The sequence below is a fragment of the Myodes glareolus genome, chromosome 15 (genome assembly GCF_982192425.1).
Source record: "Myodes glareolus chromosome 15, mMyoGla1.1, whole genome shotgun sequence".
NCBI lineage: Eukaryota > Metazoa > Chordata > Mammalia > Rodentia > Cricetidae > Myodes > Myodes glareolus.
In genome coordinates this window covers 58,311,687-58,327,080 of record NC_142040.1, presented here as the reverse complement: position 1 = coordinate 58,327,080, position 15,394 = coordinate 58,311,687, and the positions used below count along the sequence as shown (strand labels likewise).

At 33.2% G+C, this 15,394-nt stretch overlaps 1 protein-coding gene across 2 annotated transcripts in view; it reads right to left on the bottom strand.

Moving 5' to 3' along the window:
- Positions 1-1,861: 1,861 nt before the first annotated feature.
- Positions 1,862-15,394, bottom strand: part of Cdh9 (cadherin 9) — a 127,674-nt gene continuing 114,141 nt past the window's right edge. For both annotated transcript variants that reach the window (XM_085676606.2, XM_048429854.3), the window contains 5 exons: positions 9,366-9,502; positions 8,783-8,904; positions 7,808-7,925; positions 7,261-7,512; positions 1,862-3,195 (listed from right to left, as the gene is read on the bottom strand). In XM_085676606.2, the coding sequence (XP_085532732.1) occupies positions 2,708-3,195; positions 7,261-7,512; positions 7,808-7,925; positions 8,783-8,904; positions 9,366-9,502 (1,117 nt within the window). In that variant the 3' untranslated portion in view covers positions 1,862-2,707. The remainder of the gene's footprint in view (positions 3,196-7,260; positions 7,513-7,807; positions 7,926-8,782; positions 8,905-9,365; positions 9,503-15,394) is intronic.

Genomic DNA, 15,394 nt, shown 5'->3' with positions numbered 1-15,394 from the left:
GATACATAAAAACGCTTAGTCACAGACTAGTCAACATTAAATTTATTCTCTATGAAACATGTCATTTGTTACTTTAGTTATCTCTATTTCAAGATGGTGGGCAGTTTTGGTCCCAGAAAATAATCACCCTGCAATTTCCTGTGAATGGTTATTTTGGTTTGATACTCCATTGAAAGCAGACCAACAGCAAGCAGCCTGGGTGCTTTTCCTACGTGAAGAAATATCCTGATTCACATCCTTTCTTTTTAGGAAGACAATACCTATCTTCTGTTTATAGACAATTCTATTTATTAGTAATCATCATACTGCCTATCATCTTTTCTCAAGAGCTATACACGTTAGTCTTCTTGATAAAATTATTACTAGACACAAATGTTGTTGCTTTTCATTATACATTTTAATTTATTTATAAATTTGTTTTCTTTCATTTAGTATATATATATATATATATATATATATATATATATATATATTTAAATTTGCTTTATGTCCTGGTTGCAGTTTCCCCTCTCTCCTCTCCTTTCAGCTCCTCCACCCACACTGACCTTTCTTGCCACCCCTCAATCCTCTCCTCCTCCATTTCTGTTTAGGAAAGGGCAGGTCTCCCATGAGTATCAAGAAAACACAGCATATCAAGTTGCAGAAAGACTAAGCACCTCCCTATGTATTAAGTCTGGGCAAGGTGAACCTCTATAAGAAGCAGGATCCCAAAAGCCAGAAAAAGAGTTGGAGACAACCCTTGTTCCTACTGGTAGAGGTGACACAAAAGGATTAAGCTACAAAGCTACATGTATGCAGATTTCCGAGGTCAGTCCCTTTCTGGCCTAGAAAGTTCAGTCCCTGTAAGCCACTGTGAGAACAGTTTAGTAGGTTCTTTGAGTTTTCTTGTGGTTTCCATGACCCCTCTGGCCTCTATAATCATGTATCCCTCTTTTCAGCAGGATTTCTCAAATGCTGCCTAATATTTGACTGTGGGTCTCTTTTTCTGTTCCCATCAGTTGCTGTATGAAGCCCCTCTGATGAAAATTGGGCTATGCACAAAACCGAGCACATCCCTCAGACAGGACAGACGGTAGGTTGAAGATTATGTGGCTGGGTAGGTTTCCCACTTCCTCTACTTGAAGTCTTACCTGGTCACTGCAGAGGGTTAATTCAGACTACATGTCCCACTGTAGCTGGGGTCTTCTTAGTAGATTCCTGGGATTTTCTCTTGTGACAGGTTTTTAACCTCTCCCCAAAAAGCTCCCAATTTCTTTTCATTACGTTCAGTCAACTTCCGGTTCTTTCTTATATGTTATAAAAACAAAACTCAAAACAAAGAAAAAAAAAACAAACAAGAACACTCCAAAGAAATAAGTAGAAAGAAGAGCATCAAACTCAAGCAAAACAAAACCAAAATAAAAAGCATAAAAATTACACAATGTTCTTTTGTGCTGACTTACTATACTGGACATGAGGGAGGTCTATTTTGTGGTGTGGTTTGTAGACTCAATGACTCTCAACTGACGAGAAAGGATTTTTCCTTTCCAAACAGATATCAATAGCAAACATCTCCAGAGATATTGGGTTTGTCATTGTGTTCATTCCTCCTTCTCAGTACTGCGATTTTTTTCAGTTTAAAATGGTAGAAATTAATATACATTTTAAATATGATATTTAAAACTGAGAATATATTTATTGAAGTTCAGATTAAACTCTCTGTCTGTCTGTCTCTCTCTTTCTCTCACACACACAAACATACACATTCATAGTTACCATTTTTCATTTAAAACAATTATTTATGAAACAATTGATTTGGGGCTCTTCTTTATCTCTGCAGCATCTTTGACAGACACTGCATTTATTCAAATACACTGCATCGTTTGATAAATCTTGCAAAAGCTTAGTTTATTGTTCACAACTATATATATATAATACTGTATATCCCGAATCAATGTCATATTCCATGAGTAGACATTAATAGTTCAATAAACATTTGTCCACACTTAAACAATCGAAACAGAGGAAGAACAATTCATAGCAGAGCTCATTCCTAGAGCTATCTCAGAATACATCGGTGTCTTCTACAGTTACTTCTGAACCACTTTTCCCTGAGTAAATCGTGTTTTACACTCAGAGCGATAAAACACTTCTGCTGTGAGATCAACTGCTCCAAGGAAGTAAGTAAAATGAAATTCGTTTTTATAAATATCAGTTTATTTCATAAAAATACAAAAATATAAATATACACTTATAAAAATATGAGTGAATTAACACAAAGACGTCTTTCAGCTAAATAAATATGGCAGTAAGAGTCACTCCTAGATCATTAGGTATATTTCTTTCAATTAATTTACAAAGCCGTTGCACAATGTATAATTTCATAGTATATGTGACTGACAATCAGTTAAGAAAACATTTATAAATTTCCTATACTAAGACAAGGCACAAAAAGCCTTTGAAGATTTTTTTATTGATTATTAATGTGATATATTTTTTCCAAGCTCAATAGGCAAAGAGGGTGAAATGTTTTTATTACTGTTTTAAAATCTATGTCGTTCATACTCATTCACAGAAACTTACTGATTAAACAAACCCTTACTAAGACAACACTTATGTATTGTTTAGAGCTGATTTTTAAAATTTTCCTCCAAAAAAAGGATAAAGCAGGCCTCTCAATCTGGTATCAAAGGGTATTTCCACTAACGTTGTTCAAGCCGTTCAGGACTCAGTCGCGGTCACTGTCATCACCCCCATATAAGTCTGCGAGTTTTTTGAACCGAGGCCCCCAGTCGCTGAGGTAATCATAATCTTGGTTACAATCAGCGGTGAGAGATTCTAAGGAGCTGAGCGAATTGGCTACAGAATCATTCCCTTCGTAGGCGTAAGTGGCCAGGGAGTCGTAAGGAGGTGCACTTGGGTCTGAGTCGTTTTCTTTTAATCTCCGGTGGATGAAATCTTGGACATCAATATTTTCCCACAGGGGTACAGTCCTTCTTATCTGAAAAATAGTTTCAGGCATGACATCTCTTCTAAGTTTGCTGTCTTCTCTCGCTTCCGGGTTCCTCAGTGTGCCGATGTCAAAAGCTTGGGTGTCTTCCTCTCCACCACCTTCATCATTATAGGTCACAATATTATCGCGGACGTCATCCTTGGAAATGATCAGAGGCTCCTTTTTTCGTTGCCTCTTCAATGCGGCAAACAGCACGATTAGAGCTATTGATGAGAGAGAAAGTGATTCAATCAGTAAGATTCATGATTAGAGAGAATAGACCTAATTCTAGTGTATGTGAAATTTAGATGAGCATCTGAAGGCATGGGTAACTATCCAATTAGAACAATAAAGGGAAAGATTGCACCCTTTAAAATAAAACCAGTAAAATTAAATTAAAGTATTAAATGAATTAAAGCATTAATTATTTACACCTCAAAGCCTGATGATTTGGGGTATTAAAGATATTATTTATGAACTACTGCATTTGTTCAACTAAGAATAACTGCATTCTTCTCACCGAACGCACATTTATCTCAAAGTTAATAGGACAGGCTGTGGTGGCGCACGGTGCACGCCTTTAAACCCAGCACTCGGGAGGCAGAAGCAGGTGGAACTCTGTGAGTTCAAGACCAGCCCGGTCTACAAGAGCTAGTTCCAGCACAGGTTACAGAGAAACCCTGTCTCAAAAATAAAAAAAAGAAAGAAAGAAAGAAAGAAAGAAAGAAAGAGAGGAAAAAGAAAATAATTGTTTAGTCATTTCTATGAGTAAAAATGTAAAAATTTAGGGTATGTTTGTGAGTAGTCTTTCATATAGATTCATATTAATGAACACTTTTATATATACATCCATTTATTTTGGACATATGCACATATAAATAATATGTGACTAATGATTTTATTTTATTAAATATTGAGCAAACATTTATTTAAATTGTTTTAGTGGTATGGTTTTGAAATTTGTGGAAAATCTGAAAGGCAACTTTTAATATCTCACTATAATATTCAAATTTCAAACCAAGTATAATTTGCACTCATGCATCGGGCAGCTGCAATTGAATTTTTCTTATTGAAACCATTCATAATTAATAAACTTACATTCAGATTTTGAAACTAAAATTATAATTTAGTTTTAATTATATATAATTCTATTTTTTAATTTGTGTATGTTTCCATGGATGTAATTAAGCATTTCCTCATTTAGTAAAATCACAGCTTTTCTCATAGAAGTTGAATTAAATTTACTGTATATATTTGACAATCTTCTTTTCCTATTGCTTATACAATAAGATGCATTCTCTATATATGTACATTTCTTTATGTGTGTGGAGTCTGTAAGTTAATATTGAGGTTTTCCTTTGTCACTCTACGATGTGAATTTGGGTCTCTCACTGAACTCAGAAATCACTATTTGGTTAGACTGGTTTTCCTTCATATCTCTCTCCTAACTATTGTCCAAAGGACAGGAGAGGTTAAAGATGTGGTCACATAACCCAACATATTCCCTGTGTGCTGATTTTCATGTTCTGAGATTTGTATGAAAAACATCGTACCAAGAAAGTCATCTCCTTGACTCCTATAAAATGCTTTATGAAAATTAAAAATTCATATGATTTCTAAATTGTGAAATTGATATTAAAACTCAATCAATCATCTTATTTATGCAAGAGAAAAATAAAAAACTAAATCAGAATATAATAAAAATATATTGTAAGAAAAAAGTATGAAGAAAAATAATCAAAGCTGGAAATTTTCTCATAAATTTATTTAAACAGGAAATTGAAAACTACATTTTACTTATTTTAAGAAGTCCAATATTTGCCAAAATTATTTCTGAGCCAGTCTTGATTATGCATGTTTGTAATTCCAGCAATTTAGAACCAAAAGCAGTAAGAATATTTGGATCTCTCCTGGGCTGCCTACTGAGATCTTGGCTAAAAGTGTAGAAGAAAAAGGAGATAGGAACATACATATTTCATTAAAAACAACAAAACAATTTAGCTCCAAATTTTCTGTTGCCTTTGTTGTACTCCGATTTAATTTTGCTATGTTGAATTCTGTTTCTTTGAGGGTTGAGCCTTGAACATGGTGGGAATGCACTGTGCCGCTGCCCATCATCTCCAAGCCAATTGCTAACCCCAGATCAATTCCAGTGAAAAACAGATTGGGAACTTTATCGTATTCGTGTTCATCTGAGAGCTATTAAAAATGAATAAAACATTACTATTTTGAAACATATAAAACTATAATCTTTCTTATTAAAGAAGAAAAATCTTAAATAGTTGAATATTCTCTAAGAATGGAATCATGTACTAGAAATAGTGTTATTTTGCAATTTCAAATTGAATAAATGTACTTTTGATTTCTAAATGTTGTAAATAGATAATAGATCAATGAACATACCTTATCTTCCCGAGACATGAATGAATTAAACCTTACGTGAATGGTTCTTTGAGTCATTAATATCTATTTTCCTCTCTGTTCCGCTAGGTAAGAAATGTCTGCTTCATTTACTGGATAGAAATAAACATTTGATGTACACTAATGAAATGAGGTTATTACATAGAAAATTGTATTAATGTTTTCACTAATGTGTAACTAGAATGTAGCATTTATTTATATTATGAATATTATATTCCTAAGTACAGGATAATGTGAGAAGTAAATCAAAAGAAATCATAGACCCTTTTTATAGTATTATCATTTTGACAGGTCTTTTTAAACTTTATAAGATTTCATTAATTTTCTAGACATTCTTTTACTACTATGCATTTTATTCATACAGATTTTATTACTTATTTTGGTTTGTTTTGCATAAACTGATGTTAACTCCAGGGCCTTGCAATGCTAAAATGCTTTACCCCTGAGCTATTCTCACAATATTCTTCTAAATTAAGATGTTACGGTAATTAAATCTCTAAGATTCATTATAGTGCCAGAAGGGTCTCTAAGGTCAAAATTTACAAAATTCTTGCTGTAGGTTTCATTTTCACAATCAAGTTTCAAGCATCCTTAGACTGGACAAAATTTGTGTCTTAAATGCAAAACCACTCTCAATTTTTTTTCTAAATAGCTGGATGATGCTAAATGAAATAAATTTTCCATTCACTTTTATCAAAGCCTTAGTGAAGTTCTACAAAGATGTCTGGCCAGAGGGATTTTATCCACAGAGCTTGGAAAGATTTATGGTGACTATAAGCCAGCACACATGAGCATTAGCGGGTAAGCTTGGCAAGGTCTCCTGCCCTTAGTGTAAAACTTTTGGATGACTATTTTATAGAAATAAATTCTGGAGTGGTTTACAGCGAAACAACCATTTGATTCAATTAAATCATTGTATTGGTGTATGCTTAGATAAAATATATTCTTTCAGAACATGATTTAATTTGAAAAATACTGAGTGGGGCATTTGTGATTACCCTCTCATAATGACTTTATAAAAGCTGAGGTTGTGTGTGTGATTGTATATATATGTATCTTATAAAATTCCTCTGAGGAAAATATCTTAAGGAACTTTCATCAATGCCTAATATATTTCCACATATTTTATATTGTTAGTAAAAACATTTTTAAGGGTGTAAAACTCATAATTTTAAGATTAGAATATAGAGTTTTAAGGTAGAGGATTTGCATTAATGCATTAATAAATACATTTTAGAAATGCCATTTGGAGGTGGGGAGACAGCTCAATAAATAACCAACTTGCTTTACAAAAAATGACTCTAATATTCTTGATTCCCCTAAGACATGTACAATGCCAGACATGTTGATAAAGTCCTGGAATTCTAATTATAAGAATTTGAGGAGGGGCCCGGAGCATCTTTAACCAGCTATACAGTACATCAGTGAGCTCCAGGTCTTGTAATCTATCTAGTGTCAAAAACAAGGTGGAAATCAATAGATAAAGTCACCTGAGGCTGATGACAAGGCTCCACACATAACTGCATGTTTAGGTGTGACCTGGAAAAGTACCTAAAGCCATGCAAACATACAAGGAAAGGGATGCACCTGTTTTCTAGTCATTGCCTAGTTGAACAGATGTGATGGGATTAATCCCTTAGAACTGTGGCCATATTACCTTCACGCTAAAATTGTAACACTTCTGTTATTATATCTTTGTTTTACAGTTAGACAACTAGTTCTTTCTCTCAAAAACAAAATAGGGGAATATTCTTTTTTTATTGAGAATAATTGTGTATAATGTTAAATATGTACAATTTCATATAAAATGCCTGGGCAATGGAGAAGAAGACCTGAGGGAGAGGAGATTTGAGAGATGTGTGTCTTACTGAGCAGGATGATGACACACAGCAAAATTGCAATGAGTGCTCCTGTGCTCAGGCCAGCAGCAAGCATCAGGGCCTCTGCATTGCAGGACTGCATGTTTCCTTGGTTATCACACGCACACACACGGATAGTGAGTGTGCCAGTGCTGCTTTGAATAGGGTAATCGTTGTCGAAGATTAAAACTGGCAGTAGATAGGTGTTCATTTTGGAGCGGCTGTACCCATCTTTTTGAGTTATGATTCCTGCTGTATTATCTGAAAAGGAAAAAAAAAAGAATGTTAGAAAAAAATCATTGTATTCATTTCTTTCTCCCATTCATCTTTCTTTTCCTCCCCCACATTCTTTCACTCTGTAGTCTTGAGATGTGTTTTCGCATAGCCTAGGTTAGTCTCAACTACCCTGTCTAGAAAACGACCCTGAGATACTGGATGTTCCTAAGGTCACTTCCAAGGTGTTGGAATGACAGAAGATGCAACACCTCGCTTCATGTTCAATTTTAATTCTTCCCCTTAATAAGTGACACTTTAGAGTTTTATAGATGTCTTTTACCTTTATTATCTACAATGGTAAAGTTGGGGTTAAGTGGAAATTCTGGCACTGCCTCAAAGAAGAATTTGTGTCCTCTGGGAGGGTCATCTTTGTCCATGACACTTATCGTCTGAATCAACTGAAATCAAAACATAACCATTAATTTTGTTCTGCCAAACATAAACAGAGCTTACTTTATCCAAGATCTTTTAAGCTGCTATAATTTGCTAGAGCAACGTTCTTACTTCTATATAGTTAAAAATTTGAACATATATATCATTTTCAGGAAAACACACTAAAGGTGTTGTTTTTATGGATCTATTGCTTTCATCTAAGACATCATTTACTCAATAATGAAAATTATCTCTGAAATAAAGTTTACTAGGTACTTCAGGGATTGTTTTTACTTCTTGGTAACTTGAACATTGGAAATTGATTAATTCAATTAATAATCTGTTTTGTCATTTTTCAAAAGTTCTGATCTCTTATAGTTTTTTATTTGCATAATTATGATATTATTTCCTCGTTAGAAATTTTTAAATCAAGTGCCTCAAAAGACAAAATTAGGTATTAAAATATAGTAGAATTGAAATTTTTCAATTACAGAAAAAGTTAGATTAAGCCATACTTTTCTAAGGTACTTAATGAAGCAAACATAAACAAAGAAACAATTTACAATTGAATTTTAAAATATAAATATTTAATACATATCAATGTTTATTTAAAATGTATGCTTAAGACATTAGCAAATATATCTCACAAACAGCCTATGTATAACTCTACATGAGAACATTTGGACACGCTATAAATGAATTTATTTTCCTATAGTCATGTTAAAAGGGTTTTTGAAAGTCAGATTTTAAATATCATTGTGAGTGCTGTGATAAGTAGACACAAAAGAAATATAATATCAGTATAACAAAATTTGATACAAGCAAAGCATTGACTCCTGCCTGCCAAAGATATGTTTATAAAGTTTATAATAGCTTTCTTTACCTGCCCAGATTTTGCATTTTCACAAACAAATGTTTCATAGTACATGGCAAATTCCGGAGCATGATCATTTATATCCAGAATTCTGATGAAGACAGGAATTTGGCTACTTTGTTTTGGGTTATCTGCAACAAAAACTTTGTGTTAAGTTTCAATGCGATTTATAAAGGAAGCTTTAAAGCCACAATCAGCATCAGTAATGAAGTGACTGATCAATTCCCTGTATTATTTAGCTCATTTGGATGGATGGCAAATATCTTTATTAATTGGTCCAAAAATAAAGCATAATAAAAAGAAATTATAATGATATTTTTAATAAAGTAAATTTGATAATATATATAAGCTCATGTATGATTTTCATGATGCTATATGTAATTGAAATCCATTACTACTTGTAAACAAATATAAAACTTATTTAAAATAATTTGTTATCTTGAAATAAAAATTTACATAAAGTACTAACATCATCTGATCAATTCTTTCATAGATATTACCACTATTATAATAATGTTTAAAAGAGTCTATTTTCTGTTTTTTATTTGCTACTATGGCGACATAGGTCTAGATAGATATACCTACAACTTACTTATCTCTGTGGCTGTAATTGTAATGTTGTGCCAAGGGGATGATTCCCTGTCCAGAGGCTTCAGAGTGAAGATTGAACCATTTTCTGAGTGAATACTGAAAATCCGTTCCATATCAGTATGTCGGTCAACAGAGTATCTGAAGGAAAAGAGCCTTGTGAATTCAGACCTATCTGACAGGAAAGAGACTTGTACATTCAGACCTATCTGAAATTACTTACATCGTTCTCTATTTCATCAATTTATAGAAAATTCTCATATGATATGACAAAAATATGAGTTGTAAAATGATGGCATCTTTTCTATATTTTAATCCCTATGGAAACAATTTGAGGCTCTGACAGTTCCATTATGACCAGCATGTTTGTGAGTGTGTTTGGAGATATTACATATACTCCTGGGTAGTTGTGTAAACCTTACGCAAAATATTAATTGTTACTTGATTGACTTATTTTTATCATAACCCAGTATTAAATTTGCTATAGAAAAATGATTGTAGTGAGGACAGGAAAGTAAACAAGAACAACAAAGAATGAACTATCTAGCCATGACTGGGTGCACTGCTCACTTTTCTATGTGTCTCCTCAAAGGCACTTAAAAGAACTTTTTGATCTGCTTTGGAAGTGCTGTATATTTTAGTGTAGTTATTTTTTGTTTGTTTGTTTGATTTCACTTTGTAGTTTTGTTCTCTTGTTTGTGTATTTGTTTTCAGACAGGGTTTCAAGCAACTGGGGATGGCTGCTCATCAACTAGCTTAGACTGTCCTTTAATAACTATCTTCCCAACGATCATCTTAAAATTAATGGTATTATTTTTTGAGGCATGTTTGTTGATATAGCCCAGGTTGACGTCCAATCTGGAGTTCTCCTACCTTATCCTCAGCAATCCTGGCACTGATGACACAGAAATCCAACCCAACAGTAGTTCATTTTATTTTTTGGTTTTGCTATATGTAATACATATGTGTCCATGAATATTGTTATTGGAAGTATATAATTTTATAGAAACAGAAAATGAATTCAGTTTTTTTAAAAGATTGTTTGTTTTTATTTCATGCACATCTATGTTAATGTGCTGCATGCATGCTCAACAATTGTGGAGGCAAGAAGTGGGGTCTAGATGCCCTGGAGCAGGATTACCGAAAATTGAGACCAACCATGTTGATGGTGGGAACCAAACCCAGGTCCTCTGGAGAAGCACTGCTTTTAATCATTAAAACATCTCTTTAACCTTGTAAATTCAATCTTGGGTTTAATTATGCCAGTTTAATTCAATGTATGAAAGTATTTGTTAAATTTATTTTGACTATAACTTATAATTATCGCAGTGTCTTTTGATGTTGTCTCGTTATAGTTTTTGCCCCTCTTAGAAAGATGAACAGTTTCATCTGAGAGGAGAAAAGGTACAAACAAAGTTGTATATTTGTTTATTTACTTTATTCATTTTGTTTTGTTTTTAGTGTGGTTTTGAGACAGTCTCACGAGCCTGGGCTTCCCTTGAACTCCCAGTGTCGCTAAGGACTACCTTGAAATTCCTATTCTCCTCACTCTAATCTCCAAGTTCTAGGATTACAAGTGTACCTCTGGATCTAGGAGATGCTCACTCCTCATAAATACACTGATTATCTCAGTCACCAGTATTATGACCTTCCAAAGGATGGGTGAAAACCTTATCTAAAACTGGTTGTTACTTTTTTTTTCAAATTTTCTCTGACTTTCTTAATTTTACCAAGTGTTCTTACAATAACTTGAAAGATAAAAACAAGGCAAAAACATTTCTATGAAGAACGAAACTCAATCAAAATAATATAACAATGTATTCACGTTGAGTAAAGTGCAGTCCACAACAGCGCCTTGCAAATTTGTCTCTTCCTTGCTGCGAAAGTTCAGTAGTTAACCAATATCTGATCATGTTACAAAAGGTCTTATAACTTTTTTCACTGCCTGTAATGAATGTCACAAAAGAAAACAGCAGCTCTTTTGTTCCCAATAGCTTTTTCCTATATATTAATATAAGTACTCTCTGATGAAAGAAATAATAAATAATAATTCTAATATTATAAAAGTCACTAATTGACTCTCTGTAGTTTATGGAAGATCAAAAGTAGTTCTGAGCACACGCCAGACTTCAAATTCAGTTTAATCTTAATTGGCAAGGCTTTACAAGTTATGAATTCATGGAGGAGACTCACTTGACAATGTAGAAATATGTTCACTTTTTATCATCAACAGTGCAAACTTTCTGGTCTATATTTAAACATTGCCCTCAGTGAAAACGGTGTCTCATGATTTATTAAAGTTCAGAGATATTATTCATTTACATACCATCTATGTTCTATTTCCAACACAGAATTAGGACATTTTGAGTAGCCAATTATTAATAAATAGAAGAAATTACAGCTAATGACCAGAAAAAATGTGCTAAACTCTTAGAACAGATATCATTTCTGTGTCTCTGATATTCGTTTATAAAATTAATAGTGTTTTATTGATTTTCCCTCATTGAAATTTGAACAGTTATTTGAAACATAGCACTGGCATAAACTTTCTCTGGAAATGCTTTCTTCAGAGAAAGGAATCACTTATGTGGGTGGCATAAAAATCAGGAACATTACACAATAACTCACCTGTATAATCTGAGCTCAAATACAACTTTCATTTCATGTTGTACAATAAAGCATTAAATGCATTTAAATACTTGTGTTTTTCCTCCAAGACATGCTACATAGAGACTGCAGTCCTACATAAGATGGCTAGTGGTTGTTTTAATGTGTAAAGTTCTAAGTCATATTAGCATTGATTAACTCAGTGTGGCCAACTACAGATTTACTTTCTTCTTCCTAAGTGATTCTTTCAAGAAATATGTTTTTCAGAATTACATAGTGAGAAAATTTTAATTGTTAGAATAGTTCCTGACTATATAATGAAGATACTAATAGTTTCATGAGAAAATAATAAAAGTAATTTACAGAGATTAATAATTCTTATTTTAGACCAGTGTTATTATTTGCTGATAGTGTCCATCCTAATGATTGGTATGTAGGCCTTAAATGATCTTATAGTGGTGATCCTCATGCCATAGCCACCTCTGTCTCAGGATTAAAGTCTCCACTACCGCATCTGGATAGATTTCTTTTTTCACAACAGAAAAATAAAGAAATCTTGGAAAACCTCTGTGTATTGATGTTCCCATGGATTCTTTGCACCTCAGTTAGGACTATGTATCCTTTACTAAACTTTAATTCAAACTCTTGCCAATAAATTTGTTTTGCGACTTACTTTTAATTTGGAGGCAACTGAATTTCTTCTAAAAAAAAAATCTTTGAACTTTAAAAATGCTGAACATGAAATAGGTGTGAATTGAGGCAAGATGTTCTTTCAAAATGCATAAAATTATAAAATTATAAGTAACCTTCTAATTTGAGATATTTGTAATAACTAATGAGGTGAAGCAGCGGTGGCCACAGCAGTTAACTGTGACAGTAGATTCATATGGCCAGAAGCCATAAACAGATTTCCCGGATGGTAGATGAAAAATAGTTCCAGAAGTTTTCCTTCAGAATGTGTTCCTGATGCTGATTTCATCCTCTCTCTGGTGCTTCTACCATACTTATTTAATCCTTGTTGACTTATTTCTGATTTTTCTTCCTACCTTCATGGGGTGTCTTAAGATGGTCTCATTACATTTAGTATTGTAATATATTTTGCTGTATTCTTACCCTATTTCCAGGTACAGCTTTATTTGTTACCATACTTGGTGATGTAATTAATAGAATTATAATTCTTGAGGATTTGAGTGAAACTGCATCTCATCCCCTACCCCCAAACATGAAGTTTCACAAGAACTGGAAATTTGAAAGTATACCAAGCGTCATTCTATACAATGAAGGAAGGGTGAATCTTTTAAACCAAAAACATCCCCTTGAAATTGAATCCTCAGGATGTTACCATATTTAGAAAAGATCTATACAAATACTCAAAAATGATGAATATTCATGAATAATGTATTACATGTGTTGTAGTGAACTTTTTTTCTTTTTTTCTGTGTAGCCCAGATAGTTCTCATACTCATAGAGATCCACCTACCTCTGCCTCCATACAATGTATTTTAATACAGAAAAATTATGAAAGTATTCGGAGATTAGAATCATGATTAACAATGTAAATGAACTAATAATGAATTAATTGTTTTAGAATGTAGCAAAAATCTAGGTTATTTTATTGAAAACATAATTTAATAGGAAGGTAAAAATAACACTGATAACAACTAGGTGGAGAATAATAGATTTTTATTACTATAAAGCTTATTTAATGCAAAGAAATGTTTCTTAACTTCCTAATGCTGCAACCCTTTAATGCAGTTCTTTATGTTGTGCTGACCTCAACTAACATATCATTTTCATTTCTACTTCGTAAGTGTAACTTTGCTTCTGTCATGTATTGTGATATAAATATGTCTTTATATTATAGTATAAATATGTGTTTGGTGGTCTTAGGGGATTCCTGTGAAAGAATGGTCCAAATCCAGAGGTTGAGAATCTCTGATCAAAGTAAATCTTTCATGTCAGAAAGTAAGGAATATAATCAAGAACAACTTTCTCCAGCTTCTCTCAATAGATGGAATGAATCAATTTACTGTACGTTTCTAGTTGCTAATACCCACCAAAATGAATAAAAGAATGGAATTTAAACAACGGCTAAACCAACAAGCTTTGCTTGAAAGTACAGGTAAGTTTAACATAGTTTAATGTTTAAGGATGAAAATATCTTAAGACGCCTATCCTAAATGAATAAATAAGCAAATTGTGATATTTTGGGAATACCACTCATAAAACTTTCTGAGGTTTCTACTATATTTCCCCAAGAGAAACAGTGCTCAAGCTCACCATAATTTTGTATATATATAAAAATTCATTTTGTAATGAATTCAGTTTTATATAAGTGAATGCACAGTAGCTATATACTTTCCAGGAAATAGTTGCAATTTATATCTACTAATAAAAGGGAAGTAAATTTTGCTTAAGTATTTGGCAATGCTCAGATAATGTATAAGAGGGGTGTTAAATAGCATTAAGCCTCTTTTTGGAATGAACAGTGTTTAATTAAGGGGCACACAGCTGGTCAAAGTGCAAAAAGCAAGTGACAGTTTTATTGGGTTCAATCCTAAATGTGGTGTCATCTACTCTCTCCCAGTAGCTCAGAAAAAAATACTGAAGAGGGAGTGGAAAGATTGTAAGAGCAAAGACTTGATGCAAAGCTATCGTTTGGACATGGCCAGATCATTGCACGTGATTGTTTATATATGGTACGTAGAAGATCAACCACAGCATCATCTCTGTATAAACTGGAGATGGAGTGTCAGAGTTGTTGAAGTTGATAGCTTCCGAATGAGACAGTTGTATTTACTGAGCCGTTCCTGGTAGGATGCTCTAGTGTGGGGATCTAAACTGTGCTCATACATGTGGACATCACTAATTTGAATTCTGGCTTAGAAGGGAAAGGTGGAGAACATGAAGCTGCATGTGAACATGATGGGGTCAAACATTTAGGGACACACACACATGTAATGGTCAAAATATAACTAAAAGTATCCAATAAAAACCAAAGAAAAATGTTTTAAGATAAGGAGATGATCAAGACTGTGGTGATGTTTTCACTTGTGAAAATATTACAATATTTAACAACTCATATTTTTTTCAAAATTTTCCACTTTATAGTTGGTCTGTAATCCTTCAAGGAAGCTGTTGAAACACTAACAGAAATAAAAGTTTTTCTGGGCCTGGAAAGATGGCTCAGAAGTTAAGAGCATTGGCTATTTTCAAAGAATCAAATTTCACTTTCTAGCACCCCACACAGTGACTCACAATTCAATAATTCCCAATTCAGCATACCGAGCAACCTCTTCTGTTCTCTATGGGCACCCTGTATAGTTGTCCACAGACATGAACAAAAACAAGTGACTCACACACATAGCATAAAAAATATGTAATTTATTTTGTTATTATATATCATAATTATATCTACATAGTTAT